The sequence below is a fragment of the Podarcis muralis genome, chromosome 1, assembly GCF_964188315.1.
Source record: "Podarcis muralis chromosome 1, rPodMur119.hap1.1, whole genome shotgun sequence".
Taxonomy (NCBI): Eukaryota; Metazoa; Chordata; class Lepidosauria; order Squamata; family Lacertidae; genus Podarcis; species Podarcis muralis.
The window spans coordinates 133,061,149-133,085,952 of record NC_135655.1 but is presented as its reverse complement, the minus strand read 5'-3'; the positions used below and the strand labels follow the sequence as shown (position 1 = coordinate 133,085,952).

At 41.3% G+C, this 24,804-nt stretch overlaps 1 protein-coding gene across 11 annotated transcripts in view; it reads right to left on the bottom strand.

Moving 5' to 3' along the window:
- Positions 1-8,609: 8,609 nt before the first annotated feature.
- Positions 8,610-24,804, bottom strand: part of USP40 (ubiquitin specific peptidase 40) — a 46,476-nt gene continuing 30,281 nt past the window's right edge. For 6 of the 11 annotated variants that reach the window (XM_077919080.1, XM_028704161.2, XM_077919099.1 and 3 more), the window contains 11 exons: positions 23,258-23,294; positions 22,355-22,419; positions 20,213-20,287; positions 19,710-19,836; positions 19,218-19,312; positions 17,431-17,549; positions 16,851-16,916; positions 16,440-16,650; positions 13,867-13,962; positions 13,051-13,142; positions 8,610-10,896 (listed from right to left, as the gene is read on the bottom strand). In XM_077919080.1, the coding sequence (XP_077775206.1) occupies positions 10,788-10,896; positions 13,051-13,142; positions 13,867-13,962; positions 16,440-16,650; positions 16,851-16,916; positions 17,431-17,549; positions 19,218-19,312; positions 19,710-19,836; positions 20,213-20,287; positions 22,355-22,419; positions 23,258-23,294 (1,092 nt within the window). In that variant the 3' untranslated portion in view covers positions 8,610-10,787. Of the gene's footprint in view, positions 10,897-13,050; positions 13,143-13,866; positions 13,963-16,439; positions 16,651-16,850; positions 16,917-17,430; positions 17,550-18,442; positions 19,125-19,217; positions 19,313-19,709; positions 19,837-20,212; positions 20,288-22,354; positions 22,420-23,257; positions 23,295-24,804 lie in introns of those variants that run through there. The other 5 variants (XM_077919096.1, XM_077919102.1, XM_077919112.1 and 2 more) reach the window with 4 other exon arrangements.

Genomic DNA, 24,804 nt, shown 5'->3' with positions numbered 1-24,804 from the left:
ATTTAGATCCCTTCCAATTGGGATTCAGTTCCCTCGATATTTATTTGTGTTTATTGTTTGTAGTGTTTGATTTGACATAACCATTTAAAAATATAAAAAATAAAATACCTTATTATAAATACAGTACAAACAAAACATTTAAGCTCTTTATTTCTTTTGCAAGTACAAGAAAAATCAAACTTATTAAAAATTAACTATAAAAAATTACTTGCATTGTAATACAACCAGAACTGCGGGATCCTGGACATTCCTTCAGAAAAGTATCACTTTTCACAAAATGTTTGATTGTGGAACATCCCATAATTTTATAGCAAAATAATCAAGCCAACATCACAAGCAACTTGGTATTGGCTTCCTGCAGCCATTACTGCATTACAGTTTATTAAAGGCACATAGTTCCTTTTTGTATATAAACGTGTCTGAGTCTCATGTTCATTAAATAACTTCATATTTTTTTTTAAAATATCCCATGGGATTGCTTTATGAGGCAGTATTCCCAGATTCCTCAACTAGCAGCCTTTTTCTACATCTTGGGTGCCTCTTTGTTATGAGATTGGGGTTCCATAGCCGGTGGACAGATGCTAAACATTCAGCATTTGCTCAAATCCCAAGTGATCACTACATGAAGGATTAAGGAGGATCCTCCTCACCCCCAGGTGTGATTGTACAAGCTTTATTAAACTTATTTATACCCTCTGATACAGCATGCTATGACTTGTGTTTCCGCCTTGCGACACACTAGATCTTTAAATATGTCAGTTAAGATACTTGGTTCTGGAGAATCCTATGTCAGTAGAGTGTCTGGATAGGTGATAAATTTAAATCTATACTTCAGTTAAGAATGCAAACAGCAAAATGGTCTTCAAAATGTGAAAACCCAATGAACAGGGATAACTTGCTAATAGTTCTATCAGTCAGTAAACTGAAACCATGACAACAAAGTTTGCTTATACAAACAGCTGCCTCTTCCTGCCCAATCCCAGTTACCTCTATCTCAATTTCAATTTGCACTCTCAGTGGCCTTTCTTTCCCAGGCCTGTTCTCCAAAATATGTATTCAAATACCAATTTTTAAGGTTAGACCATTACTTGCTAGAGTTCATACTGGGGTGAAAATGTACAGTGTGCATTGGGACAAATACCTTGTGGAAATACTCCCAACTACTGCCACTGTTGACAGCCTGTTGCCCCTTTTAACTCTGCTTGAGTGGGTTATGTCACCATGGTTCCTTCATCAGGTGTTTGTGAGCACGAAAATGCTGTTGGGAGTTTCAGCAATGAAGGCTCAGGCATAACACACTGTTTGAAAGTCTGAACATTTCCTCTTTTTATTTAACAAAATTTATATACCACTTTTATAATTTATATACAAATTATTAGGAGAGTAAGATAAAAATATACTGTAGTTTATTCACTTCCAGGCGAGTTTACATACTTTATTCCTTCTTACACTTTTATCCCACCTTTCCTCCACAGAGCATACACACTTCAGCCTCCACCTTCTCCATTTTATCCTGGCAGCAATATTGTGAGCTAGGGCCATAGCTCAGTGGTAGAACAACTGCTTAGCATGCAGAAGGCATCAGGTTCAGTCCCCAGCGTCTCCTGGTGGCACTAGGAGAGATCCTCTGGGCTATTGGGTGGGTGGCCAGGTGCCTTCCCAGCAGTATCAAGGTCATGGGGGGGGGTTGGCTCCTCTGATAGACGGACCAGGCACCCCTGATTCCACTCTGCTGGCAGTGCTGGCGGCAGCAGTTCTGGGAGCCCGGGAGTCAGCCAGACAGAGCCATTTACTCTGGCTGGCTTCAGGAGCTGTTTTGTGCCGTTGCCGCCACCATGATGCCTCCATATAAATTGTTTTTTTAAAACAACAACAGCACCACAATACCTGGTGGAAAGTATTGTGCAGGACACCATTTGCAAGTAAAAAAGACATAAAATAGACTAGTGAAGAATAATTGTGAATTCTGCTGAACATTTTTAACCATATCTGTTAAGAAATATATATCGGTTAAAAGGTAAAGGGTAAAGGGACCCCTGACCATTAGGTCCCGTCATGGCCGACTCTGGGGTTGCGGCGCTCATCTCACTTTATTGGCCGAAGGAGCTGGCGTACAGCTTCCTGGTCATTATCAAACTGCTTCTTAAAAAACCCTCTTTGGACCCAGCCACTATGGCCGACTATCGACCAGTCTCAAATCTTCCATTCCTGGGCAAGGCGATTATGTGATTACTGATCAACTCCAGGCAAGCCTAGAGGATGTGAACCATTTAGATCCCTTCCAATTGGGATTCAGTTCCCTCGCTGCGAGAAGTGAGGTTACAGGGAATCAGGCAGAGGGCCTTCTCTGCAGTGGCACCCCTCCCAGTGGAATGCCCTCCTATCTGATGTCAAGGAGATAAATAACTATGTCTGATGTTTTAGTATGTTTAGTATGTTTTCATATGTACTGGAAGCTGCCCAGAGTGGCTGGCTGGGGAATGATGATGATAAAAATAAAATAAAAAATACCGGCTTAAGGATGTAAAGTTGTGGTAGAGGGAAGTCACGTGGGTGAAATATTAGTTGCGGTAAACGTATGTCAGGGGGTTTTGTCTATGTTTGTTTTTGATATTTATTTGTGTTTATTGTTTGTAGTGTTTGATTTGACATAACCATTTAAAAATATAAAAAATAAAATACCTTATTATAAATACAGTACAAACAAAACATTTAAGCTCTTTATTTCTTTTGCAAGTACAAGAAAAATCAGACTTATTAAAAATTAACTATAAAAAATTACTTGCATTGTAATACAACCAGAACTGCGGGATCCTGGACATTCCTTTAGAAAAGTATCACTTTTCACAAAATGTTTGATTGTGTCACATCCCATAATTTTATAGCAAAATAATCAAGCCAACATCACAAGCAACTTGGTATTGGCTTCCTGCAGCCATTACTGCATTACAGTTTATTAAAGGCACATAGTTCCTTTTTGTATATAAACGTGTCTGAGTCTCATGTTCATTAAATAACTTACGTGGTTCAAGGGTAGAGATTGTGAGAAGGCATCTTCCAAAGCAATCCCACCCCACAAATAGCTTTGGAGCCTTCTTGCCTCTAGCCTAGCCCTCACCCCTTTTCCTGTTCCCGCTGGAGTCTTCTTTTGTTTTGTTTTTATAATACTTTTTATTGAATTTTCCCACAAACAAAATAAAACAGTCTTTACAATCATTCTTAATATCATTTTATTTACATTGCGTAAAATCACGCCTCGGCTTCCTTCCTTCCCAGTTGTGGTTTTCTTAATATTCATCTTAATATACATCTTCTCTTACAGTTCTTCTTCATTTCTATACATTTCTAGAGACAGCACAGCGTAGTGGTGGTGGTGCTTTCCCTTTCGTGCCTGCTACTCCGTCCCGCTCTCGGGCCTTTAAAAAAACCCCGAGAAAACAGGGGAGCAGCTATGGCGCCGCTGGGTGCCCCTGTCCCCCAAGGATGATCCGCTTGAGGTGTGGAGGTGCGCAGTACCCTTGCACGACCCCCAGAGCCCCCGTGCCGCTCGGAAAGCCTCGGAGACGTTTTTCCGCGCTTCTACGATGTCCGTGGTTAAACCAGAAGTCTTGGAGTCTTCTTTGGCTTGCCACGCCTGCAGGCTCTCTTCCGGCCAACACTGCCAATGACCGATCTTAAAAACTTGGGGTCGGTGAGATTCGGCAATCGTGGCACCTTGCGCCTGCTGGACCTCCTGAGCGGAGCGGGTTGTGTCTTGCTCCTCGTGAAGTAGGGCGAAATGTGAGGAGTGTTGCAAGCCGGTGCAGAGGCAGAAGGTCTGGCCGAGGTGCTAGAGCACGGCTTCTCTGTCTGGGGCTTCTTCTTAATCCAGTAGAACACAATTATCATACGCCTCTTAGATGGGTTGGACATGCTGAAGAAGGTGCTGGAGGCCCAAAGACCAGGGTAACTTCAAAGCGGAGGACGCAGCAGGCAGTTCCCTAGCAATGGTGCCAAATGTTAGCTCCAGTCCTGTTCAATCGATCCAGCAATTCTGAACGTTGAATAAGGGATTAATTCCTCAGGCAGTACGAAAAGACTTCCTGTGGCTTTTTAATAGCAGGGAGCTCCCAACTACTGCCACTGTTGACAGCCTGTTGCCCCTTTTAACTCTGCTTGAGTGGGTTATTTCACAATGGTTCCTTCATCAGGTGTTTGTGAGCACAAAAATGCTGTTGGGAGCTTCAGCAATGAAGGCTCAGGCATAATACACTGTTTGAAAGTCTGAACATTTCCTCTTTTTTTATTTAACAAAATTTATATACCACTTTTATAATTTATATACAAATTATTAGGAGAGTAAGATAAAAATATACTGTAGTTTATTCACTTCTAGGCTAGTTTACATACTTTATTCCTTCTTACACTTTTATCCCACCTTTCCTCCACAGAGCATACACACTTCAGCCTCCACCTTCTCCATTTTATCCGGACAGCAATATTGTGAGCTAGGGCCATAGCTCAGTGGTAGAACAACTGCTTAGCATGCAGAAGGCATCAGGTTCAGTCCCCAGTGTCTCCTGGTGGCACTAGGAGAGATCCTCTGGGCTGTTGGGTGGGTGGCCAGGTGCCTTCCCAGCAGTATCAAGGTCATGGGGGGGTGTTTTGGCTCCTCTGATAGACGGACCAGGCACCCCTGATTCCACTCTGCTGGCAGTGCTGGCGGCAGCAGTTCTGGGAGCCCGGGAGTCAGCCAGACAGAGCCGTTTACTCTGGCTGGCTTCAGGAGCTGTTTTGTGCCGTTGCCGCCACCATGATGCCTCCATATAAATTGTTTTTTTAAAACAACAGCAGCACCACAATACCTGGTGGAAAGTATTGTGCAGGACACCATTTGCAAGTAAAAAAAGACATAAAATAGACTAGTGAAGAATAATTGTGAATTCTGCTGAACATTTTTAACCATATCTGTTAAGAAATATATATCGGTTAAAAGGTAAAGGGTAAAGGGACCCCTGACCATTAGGTCCCGTCATGGCCGACTCTGGGGTTGCGGCGCTCATCTCACTTTATTGGCCGAAGGAGCTGGCGTACAGCTTCCTGGTCATTATCAAACTGCTTCTTAAAAAACCCTCTTTGGACCCAGCCACTATGGCCGACTATCGACCAGTCTCAAATCTTCCATTCCTGGGCAAGGCGATTATGTGATTACTGATCAACTCCAGGCAAGCCTAGAGGATGTGAACCATTTAGATCCCTTCCAATTGGGATTCAGTTCCCTCGCTGCGAGAAGTGAGGTTACAGGGAATCAGGCAGAGGGCCTTCTCTGCAGTGGCACCCCTCCCAGTGGAACGCCCTCCTATCTGATGTCAAGGAGATAAATAACTATGTCTGATATTTTAGTATGTTTAGTATGTTTTCATATGTACTGGAAGCTGCCCAGAGTGGCTGGCTGGGGAATGATGATGATAAAAATAAAATAAAAAATACCGGCTTAAGGATGAAAAGTTGTGGTAGAGGGAAGTCACGTGGGTGAAATATTAGTTGCGGTAAACGTATGTCAGGGGGTTTTGTCTATGTTTGTTTTTGATATTTATTTGTGTTTATTGTTTGTAGTGTTTGATTTGACATAACCATTTAAAAATATAAAAAATAAAATACCTTATTATAAATACAGTACAAACAAAACATTTAAGCTCTTTATTTCTTTTGCAAGTACAAGAAAAATCAGACTTATTAAAAATTAACTATAAAAAATTACTTGCATTGTAATACAACCAGAACTGCGGGATCCTGGACATTCCTTTAGAAAAGTATCACTTTTCACAAAATGTTTGATTGTGGAACATCCCATAATTTTACAGCAAAATAATCAAGCCAACATCACAAGCAACTTGGTATTGGCTTCCTGCAGCCATTACTGCATTACAGTTTATTAAAGGCACATAGTTCCTTTTTGTATATAAACGTGTCTGAGTCTCATGTTCATTAAATAACTTAGGTGGTCCAAGGGTAGAGATTGTGAGAAGGCATCTTCCAAAGCAATCCCACCCCGCAAATAGCTTTGGAGCCTTCTTGCCTCTAGCCTAGCCCTCACCCCTTTTCCTGTTCCCGCTGGAGTCTTCTTCTTCTTCTTCTTCTTCTTTTTTTTTAATAATACTTTTTATTGAATTTTCCCACAAACAAAATAAAACAGTCTTTACAATCATTCTTAATATCATTTTATTTACATTGTGTAAAATCACGCCTCGACTTCCTTCCTTCCCAGTTGCGGTTTTCTTAATAGACATCTTAATATACGTCTTCTCTTCATTTCTATACATTTCTAGAGACAGCACAGCGCGGGGGTGGTGGTGCTTTCCATTTCGCGCCTGCCACTCCGTCCCGCTCTCGGGCCTTTAAAAAAACCCCGAGAAAACAGGGGAGCAGCTGTGGCGCCGCTGGGTGCCCGTCCCCCAAGGATGATCCCCTTGAGGTGTGGAGGTGTGCAGTACCCTTGCACGACCCCCAGAGCCCCCGTGCCGCTCGGAAAGCCTCGGAGACGTTTTTCCGCGCTTCTACGATGTCCGTGGTTAAACCAGAAGTCTTGGAGTCTTCTTTGGCTTGCCACGCCTGCGGGATCTCTTCCGGCCAACGCTGCCAATGACCGATCTTAAAAACTTGGGGTCGGTGAGATTCGGCAATCGCGGCACCTTGCGCCTGCTGGACCTCCTGAGCGGAGCGGGTTGTGTCTTGCTCCTCGTGAAGTAGGGTGAAATGTGAGGAGTGTTGCAAGCCGGCGCAGAGGCAGAAGGTCTGGCCGAGGTGGTAGAGGACGGCTTCTCTGTCTGGGGCGTCTTCTTAACCCAGTAGAACACCATTATCATACGCCTCTTGGATGGGTTGGACATGCTGAAGAAGGTGCTGGAGGCCCAAAGACCAGGGTAACTTCAAAGCGGAGGACGCAGCAGGCAGTTCCCTAGCAATGGTGCCAAATGTTAGCTCCAGTCCTGTTCAATCGATCCAGCAATTCTGAACGTTGAATAAGGGATTAATTCCTCAGGCAGTACGAAAAGACTTCCTGTGGCTTTTTAATAGCAGGGAGCTCCCAACTACTGCCACTGTTGACAGCCTGTTGCCCCTTTTAACTCTGCTTGAGTGGGTTATGTCACAATGGTTCCTTCATCAGGTGTTTGTGAGCACGAAAATGCTGTTGGGAGTTTCAGCAATGAAGGCTCAGGCATAATACACTGTTTGAAAGTCTGAACATTTCCTCTTTTTTTATTTAACAAAATTTATATACCACTTTTATAATTTATATACAAATTATTAGGAGAGTAAGATAAAAATATACTGTAGTTTATTCACTTCTAGGCTAGTTTACATACTTTATTCCTTCTTACACTTCTATCCCACCTTTCCTCCACAGAGCATACACACTTCAGCCTCCACCTTCTCCATTTTATCCTGACAGCAATATTGTGAGCTAGGGCCATAGCTCAGTGGTAGAACAACTGCTTAGCATGCAGAAGGCATCAGGTTCAGTCCCCAGCGTCTCCTGGTGGCACTAGGAGAGATCCTCTGGGCTGTTGGGTGGGTGGCCAGGTGCCTTCCCAGCAGTATCAAGGTCATGGGGGGTGTTTTGGCTCCTCTGATAGACGGACCAGGCACCCCTGATTCCACTCTGCTGGCAGTGCTGGCGGCAGCAGTTCTGGGAGCCCGGGAGTCAGCCAGACAGAGCCGTTTACTCTGGCTGGCTTCAGGAGCTGTTTTGTGCCGTTGCCGCCACCATGATGCCTCCATATAAATTGTTTTTTTAAAACAACAACAGCACCACAATACCTGGTGGAAAGTATTGTGCAGGACACCATTTGCAAGTAAAAAAGACATAAAATAGACTAGTGAAGAATAATTGTGAATTCTGCTGAACATTTTTAACCATATCTGTTAAGAAATATATATCGGTTAAAAGGTAAAGGGTAAAGGGACCCCTGACCATTAGGTCCCGTCATGGCCGACTCTGGGGTTGCGGCGCTCATCTCACTTTATTGGCCGAAGGAGCTGGCGTACAGCTTCCTGGTCATTATCAAACTGCTTCTTAAAAAACCCTCTTTGGACCCAGCCACTATGGCCGACTATCGACCAGTCTCAAATCTTCCATTCCTGGGCAAGGCGATTATGTGATTACTGATCAACTCCAGGCAAGCCTAGAGGATGTGAACCATTTAGATCCCTTCCAATTGGGATTCAGTTCCCTCGCTGCGAGAAGTGAGGTTACAGGGAATCAGGCAGAGGGCCTTCTCTGCAGTGGCACCCCTCCCAGTGGAACGCCCTCCTATCTGATGTCAAGGAGATAAATAACTATGTCTGATGTTTTAGTATGTTTAGTATGTTTTCATATGTACTGGAAGCTGCCCAGAGTGGCTGGCTGGGGAATGATGATGATGATGATGATAAAAATAAAATAAAAATACTGGCTTAAGGATGTAAAGTTGTGGGGAGTCACGTGGGTGAAATATTAGTTGCGGTAAACGTATGTCGGGGTTTTTTGTCTATGTTTGTTTTTGATATTTATTTGTGTTTATTGTTTGTAGTGTTTGATTTGACATAACAGTTAAAAAATATAAAAATTATAAATACAGTACAAACAAAACATTTAAACTCTTTATTTCTTTTGCAAGTACAAGAAAAATCAGACTTATTAAAAATTAACTATAAAAAATTACTTGCATTGTAATACAACCAGAACTGAGGGATCCTGGACATTCCTTTAGAAAGGTATCACTTTTCACAAAATGTTCGATTGTGGAACATCCCATAATTTTATAGCAAAATAATCAAGCCAACATCACAAGCAACTTGGTATTGGCTTCCTGCAGCCATTACTGCATTACAGTTTATTAAAGGCACATAGTTCCTTTTTGTATATAAACGTGTCTGAGTCTCATGTTCATTAAATAACTTCATATTTTTTAAAAAAATATCCCATGGGATTGCTTTATGAGGCAGTATTCCCAGATTCCTCAACTAGCAGCCTTTTTCTACATCTTGGGTGCCTCTTTGTTATGAGATTGGGGTTCCATAGCCGGTGGACAGATGCTAAACATTCAGCATTTGCTCAAATCCCAAGTGATCACTACATGAAGGATTAAGGAGGATCCTCCTCACCCCCAGGTGTGATTGTACAAGCTTTATTAAACTTATTTATACCCTCTGATACAGCATGCTATGACTTGTGTTTCCGCCTTGCGACACACTAGATCTTTAAATATGTCAGTTAAGATACTTGGTTCTGGAGAATCCTATGTCAGTAGAGTGTCTGGATAGGTGATAAATTTAAATCTATACTTCAGTTAAGAATGCAAACAGCAAAATGGTCTTCAAAATGTGAAAACCCAATGAACAGGGATAACTTGCTAATAGTTCTATCAGTCAGTAAACTGAAACCATGACAACAAAGTTTGCTTATACAAACAGCTGCCTCTTCCTGCCCAATCCCAGTTACCTCTATCTCAATTTCAATTGAGTGGCCTTTCTTTCCCAGGCCTGTTCTCCAAAATATGTATTCAAATACCAATTTTTAAGGTTAGACCATTACTTGCTAGAGTTCATACTGGGGTGAAAATGTACAGTGTGCATTGGGACAAATACCTTGTGGAAATAAGGACTATTGACAAAAACATTTTTTGGAACAGTTAGCTTTTTCCTAAATCATTTTAAAAATGATTCTGGGGAAATTCTTGGAGAAATGTTTCTATAATGTTAAACACGCTATGCACCTATATCCTGGTGGATTCTGTTCATTCACGATATATGGGTCCCAACAGGCATTTCAGCAATTATATGAACAAAAGACATAGATTGACATGAGAGATACAGGCTGCCTCTTAGGAAATGATATACAAAAAAGGTCAGCAAACATCCTGATATTTACTTGTACCCTTTCCCCATTTATTTAAATCTCTGTTTACTTCAGTAGTACACCACATTTCTGAACTCCGTATTATTTATATAGGATTGCACAGAATATTGGCAGAAAAATCTATTTCCACAAAGGCCTGGTTTAGAGCATATTTTCCTCCATTCTCTCTCTCATATGTGGAGAAGAGCAAGAGTATATTGTCCTCACAGTCCACCCAACACACCGATTCCACCCTTTAGGATAGCAGCTGTCGATACATGTGGGCAATGTTTCAGGAAGGTGTATGAAAGAAGAAGAACGTCCCAGATTATGCCATGTTACACTGTATGCATTTAAGCCATAGGCAAACATTTCTCCCACATGTGGTTATCAGGTGGGAGAGGAATTCCTTCTGAGTTGGGTTAAAAAGACATAATCTCACTTCACCCAATGTGCATAGAGAGACGTTTGGGCTGGTGTATTTTGAACCAGGCCAAAAGGGGGGTGCATTAAATTCAACTAATAGTTCTCACATTTTGTCTGAAGAGTCACTCCCATGGGTGACAAAAGTTTCCTTCTGAATTCACTGCGCATGTTAACTTTTCAGGCTACATTTTCATAAATATTTTCACGTACATAAATCCATGAGGGGGAAAGCAATCACTGCAGTGAGAATACTGCATATGATCAGATTAAAGCACATGGTTATTACAACCAACCACTGAAAGATTAAGATATTTGTATATGTTCTCATTATTAAAGTGCAGATACCCACCCTGATAGTAAGTGCTTGAACTATAATAGATTTAAAGCACTTTTCCACAATAGGATAGAGCGCTTGTCTCAAGGAAGACTGTTCCTTGGCTAGCCAAACTGAGGCAACTCCATTCTATTCAGTAAGATACAAGGTTTGTTCAGACCCAGGGAGTCAGCTGAAAACCCCTACACTGATGGAGAGTGCTGCTTCAGGTTTACGATTCTTAGCCATCTTTTTTTCAGAGTAATGATCCTTCTGCACACAGTCAGGCTTCTGGCTACTGGAAAACAAAAAGCAGATACACTATTAAAGTTAGTCAATCAAGTATTAGAAATATATGCGAGGCAGACCTGAGTCTGGAACACAAAGCTCCTTGAAGCAGGGGTGAGTAGCAGGATCTGGCTGGCAGCCACAGCTTGAGCTCTCCCAGCAATTGCAGGCTATTTTGATGGGCATTTCTACTGAGGAGAAATGTGGAATAGTATCTTGATGAACTGCTCTGGGAGGTGAATCATAGAAATCCATTGCAAATAAATTCTTTCTGCAGGATTTTTCTTTATTGCACATTTGTAATATGCAAACCCTGAAGTGTATATAGTTAGTATCCTAAATGTGCTGTAAAACACATAAACTTGAATCCTGTATTAGAAAATTGGGCAGAATCCCAGCATATCATAGTGGATAAATGAGTTCATTTCCAAAAAGACAAGGTCACTACAGATCAATGGGTTGGATAAAAACAGCCTGTTCTGCTCTTCGGTTGATGCCATAGAAGCATTCCTTCAAACCCAGAGTTCAAACAAAAATAGACCAGCACGTTCATGTGGTGTTAGTTAATGCTGGCTATGATTAACTTTAACTAGATCAGATCCTATAATATGGTGGTTTAAAATTTCATTTTTCAATTATTCACATTCTTTCAAAATCAATTTCATTACCTTGCAGCAGACCAAACGTGCAAACAAGTACAACTGAACAGCCCTTGAATTTATGGCATTAAAATCTAAATCATAATTCATCCTACTAACTTTTGAGATAATACTTTGTTGTAATTAGATAGATAGATAGATAAATTTATTGTCATTGTCCGTATATACACAGTATACACAACAACGAAAATCAAACACCCACCCAAAGACCGGGTTCACATACACATTTGCACGTATCTCCATCACTCTCATCCTATTCAGACATAATCTATAAAAACATAACATAATCCAGAATATAACATAACCTATTAAAGGCATAACATAACCTAAAACCTATCTCATTCCTTCCTACTCCCTGCTTGCTATTCCTTGCAGCTGGCCCTGAGATCATTATTTAGTGCAATCAGAGCTCTTGGATAGAAACTATTCAGAAGGTGTGTGGTTCGTGTTTTCATTGTCCTATATCTTCTGCCCGAAGGCAACAGTTCAAAGAAGTTGTGAGCAGGATGGGTGGGATCTCTCAGGATATTGTGTGACTTCTTCAAAGTGCGAGACGTGAAGATCTCATCCAGGGTTGGTAGTTGGAGCCCAATAACATTCTGGGCAATTTTAATTATTCTCTGTAAAGCTTTTTTATCCGTTTCAGAGCTGCTCCCATACCACGATAATATACTATAGGTTAAGACACTCTCGATGGTACTGTGATAATAGGACAGAAGTAGGTGCTGAGATAGATTCAGTCCCCTGAGCATTCTCAGGAAATACAACCTCCCCTGCACCTTCCTCACAACCATATTAATATTTGCAGTCCATGAGAGGTCCTCAGAGATATAAATGCCCAGGTATTTAAAACTACCAACCCTCTCCACCTCCTCGCCATTTATGTGCAATGGTAAAAATACACTTTTCTTTCTCCTAAAGTCAATTATGAGTTCTTTGGTTTTTTTGGTGTTAAGCATAAGATTGTTTTCTTTACACCATTGAATTAACCCCTTTACTTCTTTCCTATAAGCAGTCTCATCGTTCTTAAATCTTTCATTTGACTCATTGAACATCATATGGAAATACAGCTGAGTGGTTTTCTAGCCCTGCATATTCCCTGATGCCAAACTGGTCACTGCCCAACAATGCAAGCAAGTAGATGCGTTACAATAATCCTTTGTAACCCTAACATCTTTTCCAGACCATGCTGTTGTCTTGAATAATACATATTTTGGAAAGAGTGAGACAACAACCAGAGTTACATTGTTCTAGAACAGATGTATGTGCAGAGGCCAGTCAACAGAAATGCGAAACATTTCTATATAACAAGGACTTCTTCATTTTGTTAACAGGCCTCTTTTCCAATTGCCTATTCAAATTCCAAATCTACATAAAAAAATCCAATCACCACATTTGAGGACACAACTGGATTCATTTTACTGCTTTCTATGTTTAGACAATTTATATGGGCTTCTTGCTGAGAGAAAGGCATGGTATAAATTCTATAAAAAACTAAGATATACCTTGTTTTTTCCATAGCAAGTTGCTTCTGCATTTGTTTTCCAATGTCATCTTTCATGGTACTGAAGTCTTTACTGTCATCAAGTAGGAGATTCTGTTGTGCAAATTAGTGAAATAATTGTGAAAACAATTCCTAATAGTACTCTCCTTATAAAGGCAGATACATTTTTACAAGTGGTATTTTTTACTAATGACATTAAACTGCTATTCTTTTTTCTTTTGTTTGTAGAAATACATGACCTTCATGCAAAAAAAAATTCTTGCGAAAGCACTTTCCTCAGTTGGAAAGGAGGACAAAGCCACCCCACAATGCTTATTTATAAAACTTCTATCCGGCTTTATCAGATCAAAACCCCTGAACACAGCTAGAAGTTATAAGCAGAATAGGAATGCCCCTGACAGAAATGGGGAGTGATAGGAAACCAGATCTCCCAAAAGAAAAATCTCAAATCCTAAGTAAAACAAAATATAGGCTACCATAAATGAACTGGCCTCATTATCTACGGCTGCAAGATACACCAAAACACAGTTTAAAAGCACATAATTTAGGGCCTCAAAAGCATTGTACACTTCTGCACACATTCACCTAGATTTTGTACTTTACAGCTTATTAAATCTGGGTTGTATGGAGATTCAACATTGTGGAATCTTTTCCAACTTTGCCTGCAGCAACTTGTACTCCCTGAGAAGCCTCTTTCAGTGGTTCATGAATACCTGCTAAAACTTGTGGGCTCTGTTATCTGGGGATGCAGTGGTGGTGGTGGAGAAATCACTTGGAATTAAGCAGAGGAATTTTGTTGATAAATCAGTTTATTTACCTTCACACCAATAATATCTCCATCCTTCAAGTTGTAGGGGCTTAATTGTAAACTGTCACCTTTCTTCTTCTTTTTTCGCTTTGAAACTTGCTGTGTCTGAATGCAAATGAGAACATGTAAAAAGCATCATAAACTAACAGAGGTTACTTGTGATTTTGGTGCAGAGAGTGAGAATATTTTATATTCCCTATATTCCCAGGTAAAAAATAAAACATGTTTTTACAACTGAAAGGTAATTTAAAATTTTAAAAACAAAAATTGATTAGGGGTGAAGATATATGGATTTGCTAAAAAAAAAAGTCCTCAATAAACTTCTGAGGATAAATATTAATATTTATTGCTAAGTGTAAATGCTTCCCTGCTTAGGAGCACTAGAAATAGATTACGTTCTCCATCTTGAGCTTTTGCAAAACAAAAATGCTTGTGCAATGGGATTTTGTTTCTCTATTCCACACCTCCAGCCCACTGAGCACCCCAAAATCTGTTTCAGAGGGGTGCCCAACCCTCCAGAACAGGTTCGGGGATGTGGGGTGAAGCAGAGGAGAGGAGATGAACTTCATGAGCAGAAATCCACTCACACCACATTGGATCTCATCCACTGTCATTTTCCATGTCTCAAATATTAAGCCCGTACGTGTGTGTGTGTGGTATTTTTTTAACACATACAAATGGGGGAGGGGAGATACATTTTGCCCCCATGTAAAATGTGCCACTTCCCATTTTAGTGGGTGTTTTCAGGGTTTGCCCATTTGGCTTGTAATCTTATCACATACACAAATATGATTGGCTGCATGAGGATGATGATGACGACAGCATCACATTAAAAGCCAGTGTAGTGTAACAGTTAGATTGTTAAGACTAGGACTGATGAGACTCAGGGAGATACCATTTAGCCTTGAAGCTCACAGGGTGACCTTGGGCTAGTCACTGTCTCTATCCTGCCACACAGTTTTGTTTTGAGAAGAAAACACGTTCTCTGCCTCAAGCTCCTTGGGAAAAGGGCAGAACATAAATGTAATAAAATGTAAGGTAAAAGGTAAACGACCCCTGGACAATTAAGTCCAGTCAAAGGGGACTATGGGGTGTGGCGCTCATCTCACTTTTCAGGCCGAGGGAGCCAGCGTTTGTCCACAGACAGCTTTCCAGGTCATATGGTCAGCATGACTAAACCAGTTCTGGTGCAACGGAACACCTTGATGGAAACCAGAGCGCATGAAAATGCCGGCTGCCTTCCCTCCGCAGCAGTACCTATTTATCTACAGTGGTACCTTGGGTTACAGACGCTTCAGGTTACAGACTCCGCTAACCCAAAAATAGTACCTTGGGTAAAGAACTTTGCTTCAGGATGAGAACAGAAATCATGTGGTGGCGGTGCGGCAGCAGTGGGAGGCCCCATTAGCTAAAGTGGTACCTCAGGTTAAGAACAGTTTCAGGTTAAGAACAGACCTCCAGAACGAATTAAGTTCTTAACCCAAGGTACCACTATACTTGCACTTTGACGTGCTTTCGAACTGCTAGGTTGGCAGGAGCTGGGACCGAGCAACGGGAGCTCACCCCGTCACGGGGATTTGCACCGCCAACCTTCTGATCGGCAAGCCCAAGAGGCTCAGTGGTTTAGACCACAGCGCCACCCACTTATCGCTGACAGGAGGAGACTACCTCAAGAATAAAGCTGGGGGTTTTTTGGTTTGTTTTTTAAAAAAAGAAGAAGTGGTGCCAAAGCTGTAAACCAGGGAAAGAGAAAAGGCAGTGAATTACCATATTTACTTGAATGTAAGGCGCCCTTTTTTTGCCAAATTACGTTATGAAAATTAGGGTGCGCATTAGATTCAATGGCACATTACATTCGAATAAATACAGTATGTTAATTTTCCTTGACTGTTCCGATCACCTAATCTTAACTTTTTACCCCTACATTGTGAATCTTTTCTCTCTCTTTTTTGGTGCGTTATTGCTTTCTTAAAAAAAGAAAAAAAAGAAAACAACCCCTATACTACCACTAATTACCATGATGAGGATGACACAACAATTCAGGAGCTGGCTGCGTCTGCCAGTGTGTGTGTGTGTGTGCCTAGAGTGCCTTGCTTGCCCTGTTTCCTGGTGCTCTGCTCCCTGACCCCAGTAGTGGCAGTCCTTACACACTGCACTACTCTGCTCTCTTCCTTCTTCTCTCCCCCTTCATCTCTCCCTCTCCAGCCCAGATCGCAGCTGCTCTCCTTCTTCCTTTCCCTCCTTCCTTCCTTCTTTTCCCTTCCCGGCCAGAGAGAAGGGAAGAGGGATCAGATGGAAGAAAGAATATAATGTGCACCTGTTTTTGACAAATCACGTTGCGAAATTTAGGGTACACGTTAAATTCGATGGCACATTACATTTAAGTAAATACAGTAGTGTCAGTCAGCACAAAGAACAGGTAAGAACAATATTAAAAGAACTTATCCCGTTTCTCTCTCTTTCAACCCTTCCTGTGTTAAATGTCATTGTTACACAGGCATCTTTTATTTAGATAATGTGAAATGTCAATTCAAAGAATTGTTGAGAATATTGCTCCATGTCTCTGGCATCTCTTAGCTTACCCAACTACATATTGGTATCCATTCAAACTTCTCAGGAGAATATTTAGCAATTTCAATTTGCTCCTCTGGTAATGAGTAGTATGAAGCAATTCTTTGTCTCAATGCACATGCTGTACACTCTTTGGAGATATCCCATACCAAATCCACAGGATGGTAATAATCTCTTTCCTCTGGTATGCCCATCTGCACTCGCAGAAGCAAATCCTTTGGTCTGTAATAAGAAACATACACAATGCAATTAACATTCTCAAAATATATGTCTACATTAATGTCACAGAGAATACACAGATTCCCTACTCTTTTAAAAAAAAAGTACTATAGAAGAAAAATTCAGAATAATTGGGATTTGAAAGAAATATTTTACAAGGTTTTCTAAAACCTGTTTTGATGAATTGTGGCTGAATATCTTACCCAAGATTCTCTTCCTTGTGTAAAGGCTCTATACAAATTTCCACTCTGTTTCCTAGTTTGAATTTACTGAAAAAGAAACATAGTAAATATTTTAAATTCAGAATAGGAAAGGCAGGATATAAATAATTTTTTAAAAATACAAGTTCCACATTTAGAAGTTGGATTTTGAAATATCATAGACTGTCAATTTAACTGTTGCCAGAACACTTATACACAGGGTAGTTAGAAATCCTCTGCCTAATTTATACAGACAGAACAGATTACCTTCCTGAAAAGAATTAATCAAAAAGAGGTCTAGGCCACAATCAATGATGCTTAGTTTGTTTTAATTGCTTACAATAGTAAAGAACAACTGAATGAATGCTTGCAGGACAGCAATTTGCCTACTGAAAAGTAAAACCCACTGAAAACTTTCTTCTAGGAAACTGGATACAGGATTTCAGTCTCAAAGTATATCCCACCAAATTCAAAGTGACTTACTCTTAGTTAAGTGTGTAGGATTGCAGTGTTAATTAAAAATAATGGTAAAAATATATTGCATTAACATTTATTTAACTGAATGTTATACATAGGAACCTACTGGAGTTGCTGCTTATTGTTTCGTAAAAGCCTGCAAGGGCACTTATTTTCCATTGTCCAAACTCGGAGAAACTCAGGTAGTGGAATACTAAACTCTTCAGAGAATGGCAAAGTCATCACCTGAAAAGAAAAGTACTTTGCTAGCAATTTTAGAATAAATGTTAGTTTAAGCTCAGAAAACTAGTCATTTTCTAACTTGCAGGACTACAAATGTAAGCATAATTTTTAACCACCACATCACATTTCTTTTAATAACTTTACTATTTCCCCCAATATTATTGAAATGCAATGTTGCAGAGGATCCTAGGGAATTTTTTATTTTCTGTTAAAATCTACATCACATAAAATCTTCAAAAGATAATTCCCCACACTGCAACCTCTATATGCAGTGCTACTGGGAGCAGATCTCAGACTTATACCCACTCTATTTTTGTGCACAAAGCTTAACACCAGAATCAGGTGGAACAATGCTTATTTGAGCATGGAAACTTCGGTACACAACTGACTTTCATGTTACATTCTAGTTACAAGGAAAGACAGAGGAAGGTGTACTAGTCCAAAACCCTCCCCCAATCATCTGTGTGTAGAGGCTCATAGAGGCTCCTTTACTAATCCACACTAGTCTCACCAAACAACTGTTGTCTCTGGGATGTAACACAGGACTGGTTCACCCGTCACATTATATGATACTGTAGTTTAATGTAAATGAGTAGCAGGCCATTGCAGGCTGCTCAAAAGTTTCTACAGCATTTCTCCCCTGCTCCTGCTACACTGCAGAAAAAGAAACCGGAGTCTTGACTTGTTGTGTTGCCTAAAACTGGCTCATGGCTTGTTTCATCTGAACATGGCTTTGTTTGTTTGGACGACACTAATCACAAACTGGGGTTTGGGCAACTCCCCTCCTGCCATGCCACAAGCCAGAATCTGTTGTCCAAACGGGGCTTATGGTTTCTGTTCTCCAAACAATTTATAGTGATAAGCCAAGATCAGAACTTTTTAACATTTATGATTCAATTGGAGAAAAACTCATTCATATTAAAACATAGTTTGTATTAAACCATGTCTTAACTGGGCTACAGCCAATTTTCTATGTCAATGCAGTGAAATCTCAATGAACGTTGTATGTCTTGGTTTTTCCCCCTTTAAGAATTCGATTACTGTTCAGCAACTTAGTGGTAGAGCACGCAAAAGACCTTGGGAAAGTGTCCAGGATTACACCTATTAAAAAGGGTTTCAGATAGCAAAATTGAGAAAAAGCACTGTCTGAGATCTTAGAAAGCTGCTGTCAGTTGAAGAAGGCAGTTCTGGACTAGATGGAGCAGTGGCCTGATTCATTATGAAGCAACTGTTTATGCTCATGTTTCACCTCACCTAAAAGTTTCCCGTTAGTTAAAACTGACAATTTCACAAATATTACCACCAACCTCTTACACCCCACACAGGAAGGACACATACACAAAAACCATTAATAAAGGAACTCGTGTCAAAATGCAGAGTGGTTCCTGCGATACTGCATGTTCTGCATTCACATACAGAAATTGCAATTCTGATGGAAGTGTCACATGAGTCTTGCAGCTAAGGACACATGAAACAGATGACAAACTGCTAGAAGTGGATATTAGGAAGTGTCTCAAAAGTCCCTGGTTGTACTTACCACTGAAAATGGCATCTAAGCAAATGCCATATCAGAACATACTGGAGACAGAGGAAAGGAAATAAAAAATATATATTAATAGATCTTACTTAATGAGTAGATTTGTCTTCGCTTAACAAAATGTAATATCTAACCTGCATCTTTAGGTCTTCCAGGAAAGCGTCTCCTGAGATCTCTATATCACCCACATAACATAGGTCAACTTCACTTTGTAGAAATGTTGGTGTATCTTTAAAGAACATCAAGAGTCAGTGTTTAATTAAATTTAGAGTTCTCCAGTTACACAATTAGTAAAACATGAATTGTGTTATCGATACTAAACTAAAATGGAGCTCCAAGCTCTGTGCTCTCCCTCATCTAATTAAAAGAGAAATAAATAGCCCTATCTCAGTGCCTTACAAGGGCTTCCCCTGTTTCTTTTTAAGAAAGTGTCTGGTCCAAGAAATGATTATTTACATTGAACTTCAAAAAATAATTAATAATAATAATAATAATAATAATTCAAACACAAACTCTTGCTGACATGGTGATATGGGGATGGCTAAATAGCTACTTCCAGGGCTGAAAATATATTTAGTTTTAGTTTTTGTTTGTTTCCGTCTACTGCTTGGAGACTTATAACTTACCTCCAGATGTGGACAGTTCCAGAGCTTCCACTTTTTTGCAGACAGAGTTTCCTTGGTCTTGCCTGTTCCTTTTGTGCCTTGACTGAGAGAAGGCTTTGTACCACCAGACAGACACTTTCAGGAATCCCTTTGGGAATTAATGAAAAACATTCTATAATTTACTGCTACAAAGAAACAAAAAGTGTTGGCTTTAGAACAGATACTAATTGTAATACTTCTGAATAAAGGATTAAACAAAAATAATGCAGAGTGCTCAGTAGTCTATGATTTGCAGATAAATCCCAATGCCCTGCCCCAGGTTGATGGATGGAGCATTAGGATGGCACACAGTCGTCTCTCCCCCAGCCTTTATTGAAAATAAGCGTATTTTTTCAGATTTAACTACCAGGTTTTCTCTGGGAAAACTGATTACATTACTTCAGCACGCTGCTGTCACTGCTATGCTGAAACTGAAAGGCCAGCTTCCTAAATGCTACACTTTAATACAAAAAATGTTATTTCACCTTTGGCGGAAGCTTCCCCTCAGCAACATTCAGTATATCCCCACTGCAGATATTTAGTTCTTTTAGTGTGGCAGCCTGAGGAAACAAAAGGAAACATGTAAGAGAATACAGAAAACACAAAAGATAGCAATGTTTTATCCATAAGGGGAAAAACCCTCCAAAGTTTGTTTCAGCAATGGGAAATCCTCTGCCCCAAGCCGGCCCCCCACCCCCCGAGGACTCAGGTGTACCAACATGGCTGCAAAGGAACAACTGGGAACCCTAAAATGTGTTCCTGATTGTTCCTTGGCAAGTGGGGTGCGTATTTATAGTGCTTGTTGGGGTATCTGGTATCCTCTCTCTTCCAAAATAGATGTTGGCTTATATTACAGGTGTAAGTTCTGTATTATTTTATTAATACTATTGCTACAAGTCTTTGGTTAGAACAATACACCTAAGAGAAAAAAGGGCACCAAATGCAAACCCCTCTGGGATTAGTTCCACTCAGGAAATTCCAATCCGAGATCCTGAGTGGAGCTGATTCTTGTCAAAAGTGAGGTTTCAAAGTCAGTGCCAATCAGCCGATTATCAGGGACTTCAAGTCCTGCTTGGATTGGCTAGGATTTCTCTTTACAGAGTGGCTTCAACTCAAGCTGCCTTGCGAAGGTAGACTGGGCCACCTGACTCAGGGTGGTGTTAGGTCAGGGGTCTGCAACCTTTAAGACAAAAAGAGCCACTTGGACCCGTTTCCGAAGGGGGTAAAAACTGGGAGCCGCAAAACCATTGCGACATTTAAAACAAATATATCTCCGGAGCTGCGATCTGACAGCGGGCGGGAAGGTGACGTCGGAACGGTGCGTGACTAACGCACGCACCGCCCCCATGCGACGTCACAGCCAGTACAGTGCCCGCCACAGTGGGGAGTGTTGGGGCGCACAATGCGCCTCCTCCCCTCGCTAATATCTGCCCCGGAGCCATGGCAAAGGTGTAAAAGAGCCACATGTGGCTCCGGAGCCGCGGGTTGCAGACCCCTGTGTTAGGTGATTAACAGGTGGGCCTGCTGGAGGTGAGAAAGCGGAGCATCCAGGTCACTGCCAGGTTCTGTTCCCACCCACTGACTAGATGCTGTTGCTGTGAGGTCAACATGTACTCAGTTCCACGATGGAAATTGCAGGCTAGGTCCCACACAGCCGTCCTATGGTTCTGGAATAAACCCTTTCCCATGGTCTGAGAAAACACAGTCTGACTTGTATTCCAGATCTGACCCACATCTTAAAGAAAATACACAGTTTCCTGGGTAAGAAGATTGCAGAAGTAATGAGAAACATTGTAGCCTTTATCTTGGCAAAGCCAGGGATTGATTTTGGATGCCGTATTACAGGCTTCCTCAACCTCGGCCCTCCAGATGTTGTGAGACTACAATTCCCACCATCCCTGATCACTGGTCCTGCTAGCTAGGGATCATGGGAGTTGTAGGCCAAAAACATCTGGAGGGCTGAGGTTGAGGAAGCCTGCTGTATTAGGTAAAATAGTCAATTGAAGTCATATATGGTAGTATTACTTTATGGTTAATACTACTCATTACTTTTGAGAGGGGCTAACTTAACCTGCAATTTCCATCTTGGAACCAAGTCTACATGCTGATTTCATGGTTACAAGATATAACTTACATTTCCTACTTTTCATTTCGTTTCAGTTTTCCTTCTTGCACTACATCCTGCTCTATGTAATATTTTGCCTGACAAAGAGCTCTAGAAAGCCTGAAAGTTTGCCACATCTTTGGTGACCCTTTGGTTGTCCCAGTAACGGTATTACCCACCTGTGTACAAAAGAAAGGAGTGCACCTAACCAAAGCTCACACAATAAAAAAATAAATAAAAAGAAGGGCGGGGACTGTAAGCAGTATACCCTGTCTGCCTAGAGCAGAATCTCAATGCCATTTTTAAATAACTGATTTCCAATTTGTAAAGGGCACTAAAAGTATTGAAGTAGTAATGGGTTAAATAATGGGGCTACAGTTGCACATGTATTTTGGACTAACAAGTATGTTCACAGGAGCTATAACCTTTATACAGTATTTACAAAGTCCTATAGAAGTAATATCAAAAGGAATACTTATGTAAATGAATGTAAAAAATGAATGTAAAAAATTAGCTTTTTTACTTCCTCACTTAACGCATCCCCAGCTTCATAGCACCAGTCAATCTTTCTCAAGTGCCAGTTGTCCCCTGCAAAAGAAACCAGGAAATCGTCAAAGTGAAACATAAAAAATAACAAGAGTCACATCACAAATATTGTTCCTGCATATTTATCATTTTATTAAATACAGCGGGCCATATACAATGGGCAGAGCAATCCAAATCCTCCTTGTGCTGGGCTGGGGGGCACTGAGATTGAGCAGACGTCCTTTCACTCTGTTCGGCTGGCATCTTGCAGGCTGCCACCACCAGAGTAGCTCCAGAGTCATGTGCAGAGCTTCCCCTTCTGCCCACTGAATAAAAACAGTGTTCCAGAGGCAGGGAAGGTCTGAGCTGGCATCTGCAGACCTCATCACTATTCCAGCTTGGATAATCCTGCCCCCCTTTTTCATCCCTGGTTGCTGTACAGAGCAGGGCTGCAGGTGTAGCCCTGCTAAGTGAAACCCCACCAGTTGGGGCTTGCATTGCCTCATAAGCCACACTCAGAGAGCGTCTGTTGATAATCAACACTTAAGGTACTTAAGTCTATTGAATGTAATTGATCTACTCAGAGTATGACTAACGTGGGGTTATCACTCAATATAGAGGTCTGAGGTGGAGTAGCAAGAGAGATGCCATTTTGAGAATATTGTATTTCAATTATACCAACTTAGCAAATAATTAGATGTGGGGGATTTTTCCTTAGACTAGGTGACTTTTAGATTCCTGCCAAAGCGCACCAAAATCACGAACAATATTTTGCCACTTGTAAAGACTGCTTTATGGCACAATTCTTCTTGTTGGCTTCAAAATTTTCACAACAGTAATATTTAAGAACAATAAAGAACTAAAATAAAGATAATAACATTTATAATAAATTTATACTAACCAGCTAAGCCAGACTTCTTCAGCATTAAATTTAAACACTGAAAGAAAAATACACCATAACCAAAGTTAGTAAAATTTAAATACTGATGAACAGCACTCACTGTGGTACATCATGACCATTTATTTTATTTATAAAAATATTTCTAAACTAAGCATTTCCCCAGCCACTCTGGGCAGCTCCCAACTATTAAAAACCCCTGATAAAACATCAAACATTACAAACTTCCCTAAACAGAGCTGCCTTCAGATTTAGAAGACATCTGAAGGCAGCCCTGTTTAGGGAAGTTTGTAATGTTTGACGTTGTCAGAGAGTTGTCTATTTCCTTGACATCTGATGGGACGGTGTTCCACAGGGCAGGTCCCACTACCGAGAAGGCCCTCTGCCTGGTTCCCTGTAACCTTACTTCTCACAGTGAGGGAATTGCCAGAAGGCCCTCAGAGCTGGCCCTCAGTGTCTGGGCAGAACGATGGGGGTGGAGGCGCTCCTTCAGGTATACTGGGCTGAGGCCGTTTAGGGTGTTTAAAGGTCAACACCAACACTTTGAATTGTGCTCGGAAACGTACTGGGAGCCAATGTAGGTCTTTCAGGACCAGTGTTAAATGGTCTCAGCAGCCACTCCCAGTTGCCGCATTCTGCATTAATTGTAGTTTCCGGGTCACCTTCAAAGGTAGCCCCACGTAGAGCGCATCGCAGTAGTCCAAGCAAGACAGTCCATGGGCAGGTAGGGTCCTCAGCCTGTGTACTAGATGGAGAGGGTAGACAGCTGCCCTGGACAAAGAATTGACCTGTGCCACCATGGACAGCTGTGAGTCCAAAATGACTCTCAGGCTGCATACCTGGCCCATCAGGGGCACAGTTACCCCATTTAGGACCAGGGAGTCCTCCACACCTGCCCACCCCAGCCCCCCAAAACAGTACTTGTCTTGTCAGGATCCAACCTCAATCTGTTAGCCGTCATCCATCCTCCAACCGCCTCCAGACACTCACACAGGACATTCACCACCTTCACTGGTTCTCATTTAAAAGAGAGGTAGAGCTGGGTGTCATCTGCATACTGATGAACACCCAGCCCAAACCCCCTGATGATCTCTCCCAGCGGCTTCATATAGATATTAAAAAGCATGGGGGAGAGGACGGAACCCTGAGGCACCCCACAAGTGAGAGCCCAGAGGTCCGAACACTCATCCCCTACCACCACTTTCTGAACACGGCCCAGGAGGAAGGAGCGGAACCATTGTATAACAGTGCCCCCAGCTCCCAGCCCCTTTAGACAGTCCAGAAGGATGTCAGGGTCGATGGTGTCAAAGGCCACTGAGAGATCCAGCAGAACTAGGAAACAGAACATAGAACCATACAAAAACACACACACATAAAATGTTAAAACCAGGAATTAGGTCAGTATTGTGGGAAGACGTATTCTTAATTGTCTGCATAAGTCTAACAGCAAACATACAATTTAAATTAAAAACTACCACTTCAACCTTAAAAAGGCCATGTTTAAGATTTTGTTTTTCATTCCCTATTACACCACACAGAACAAAATAGAT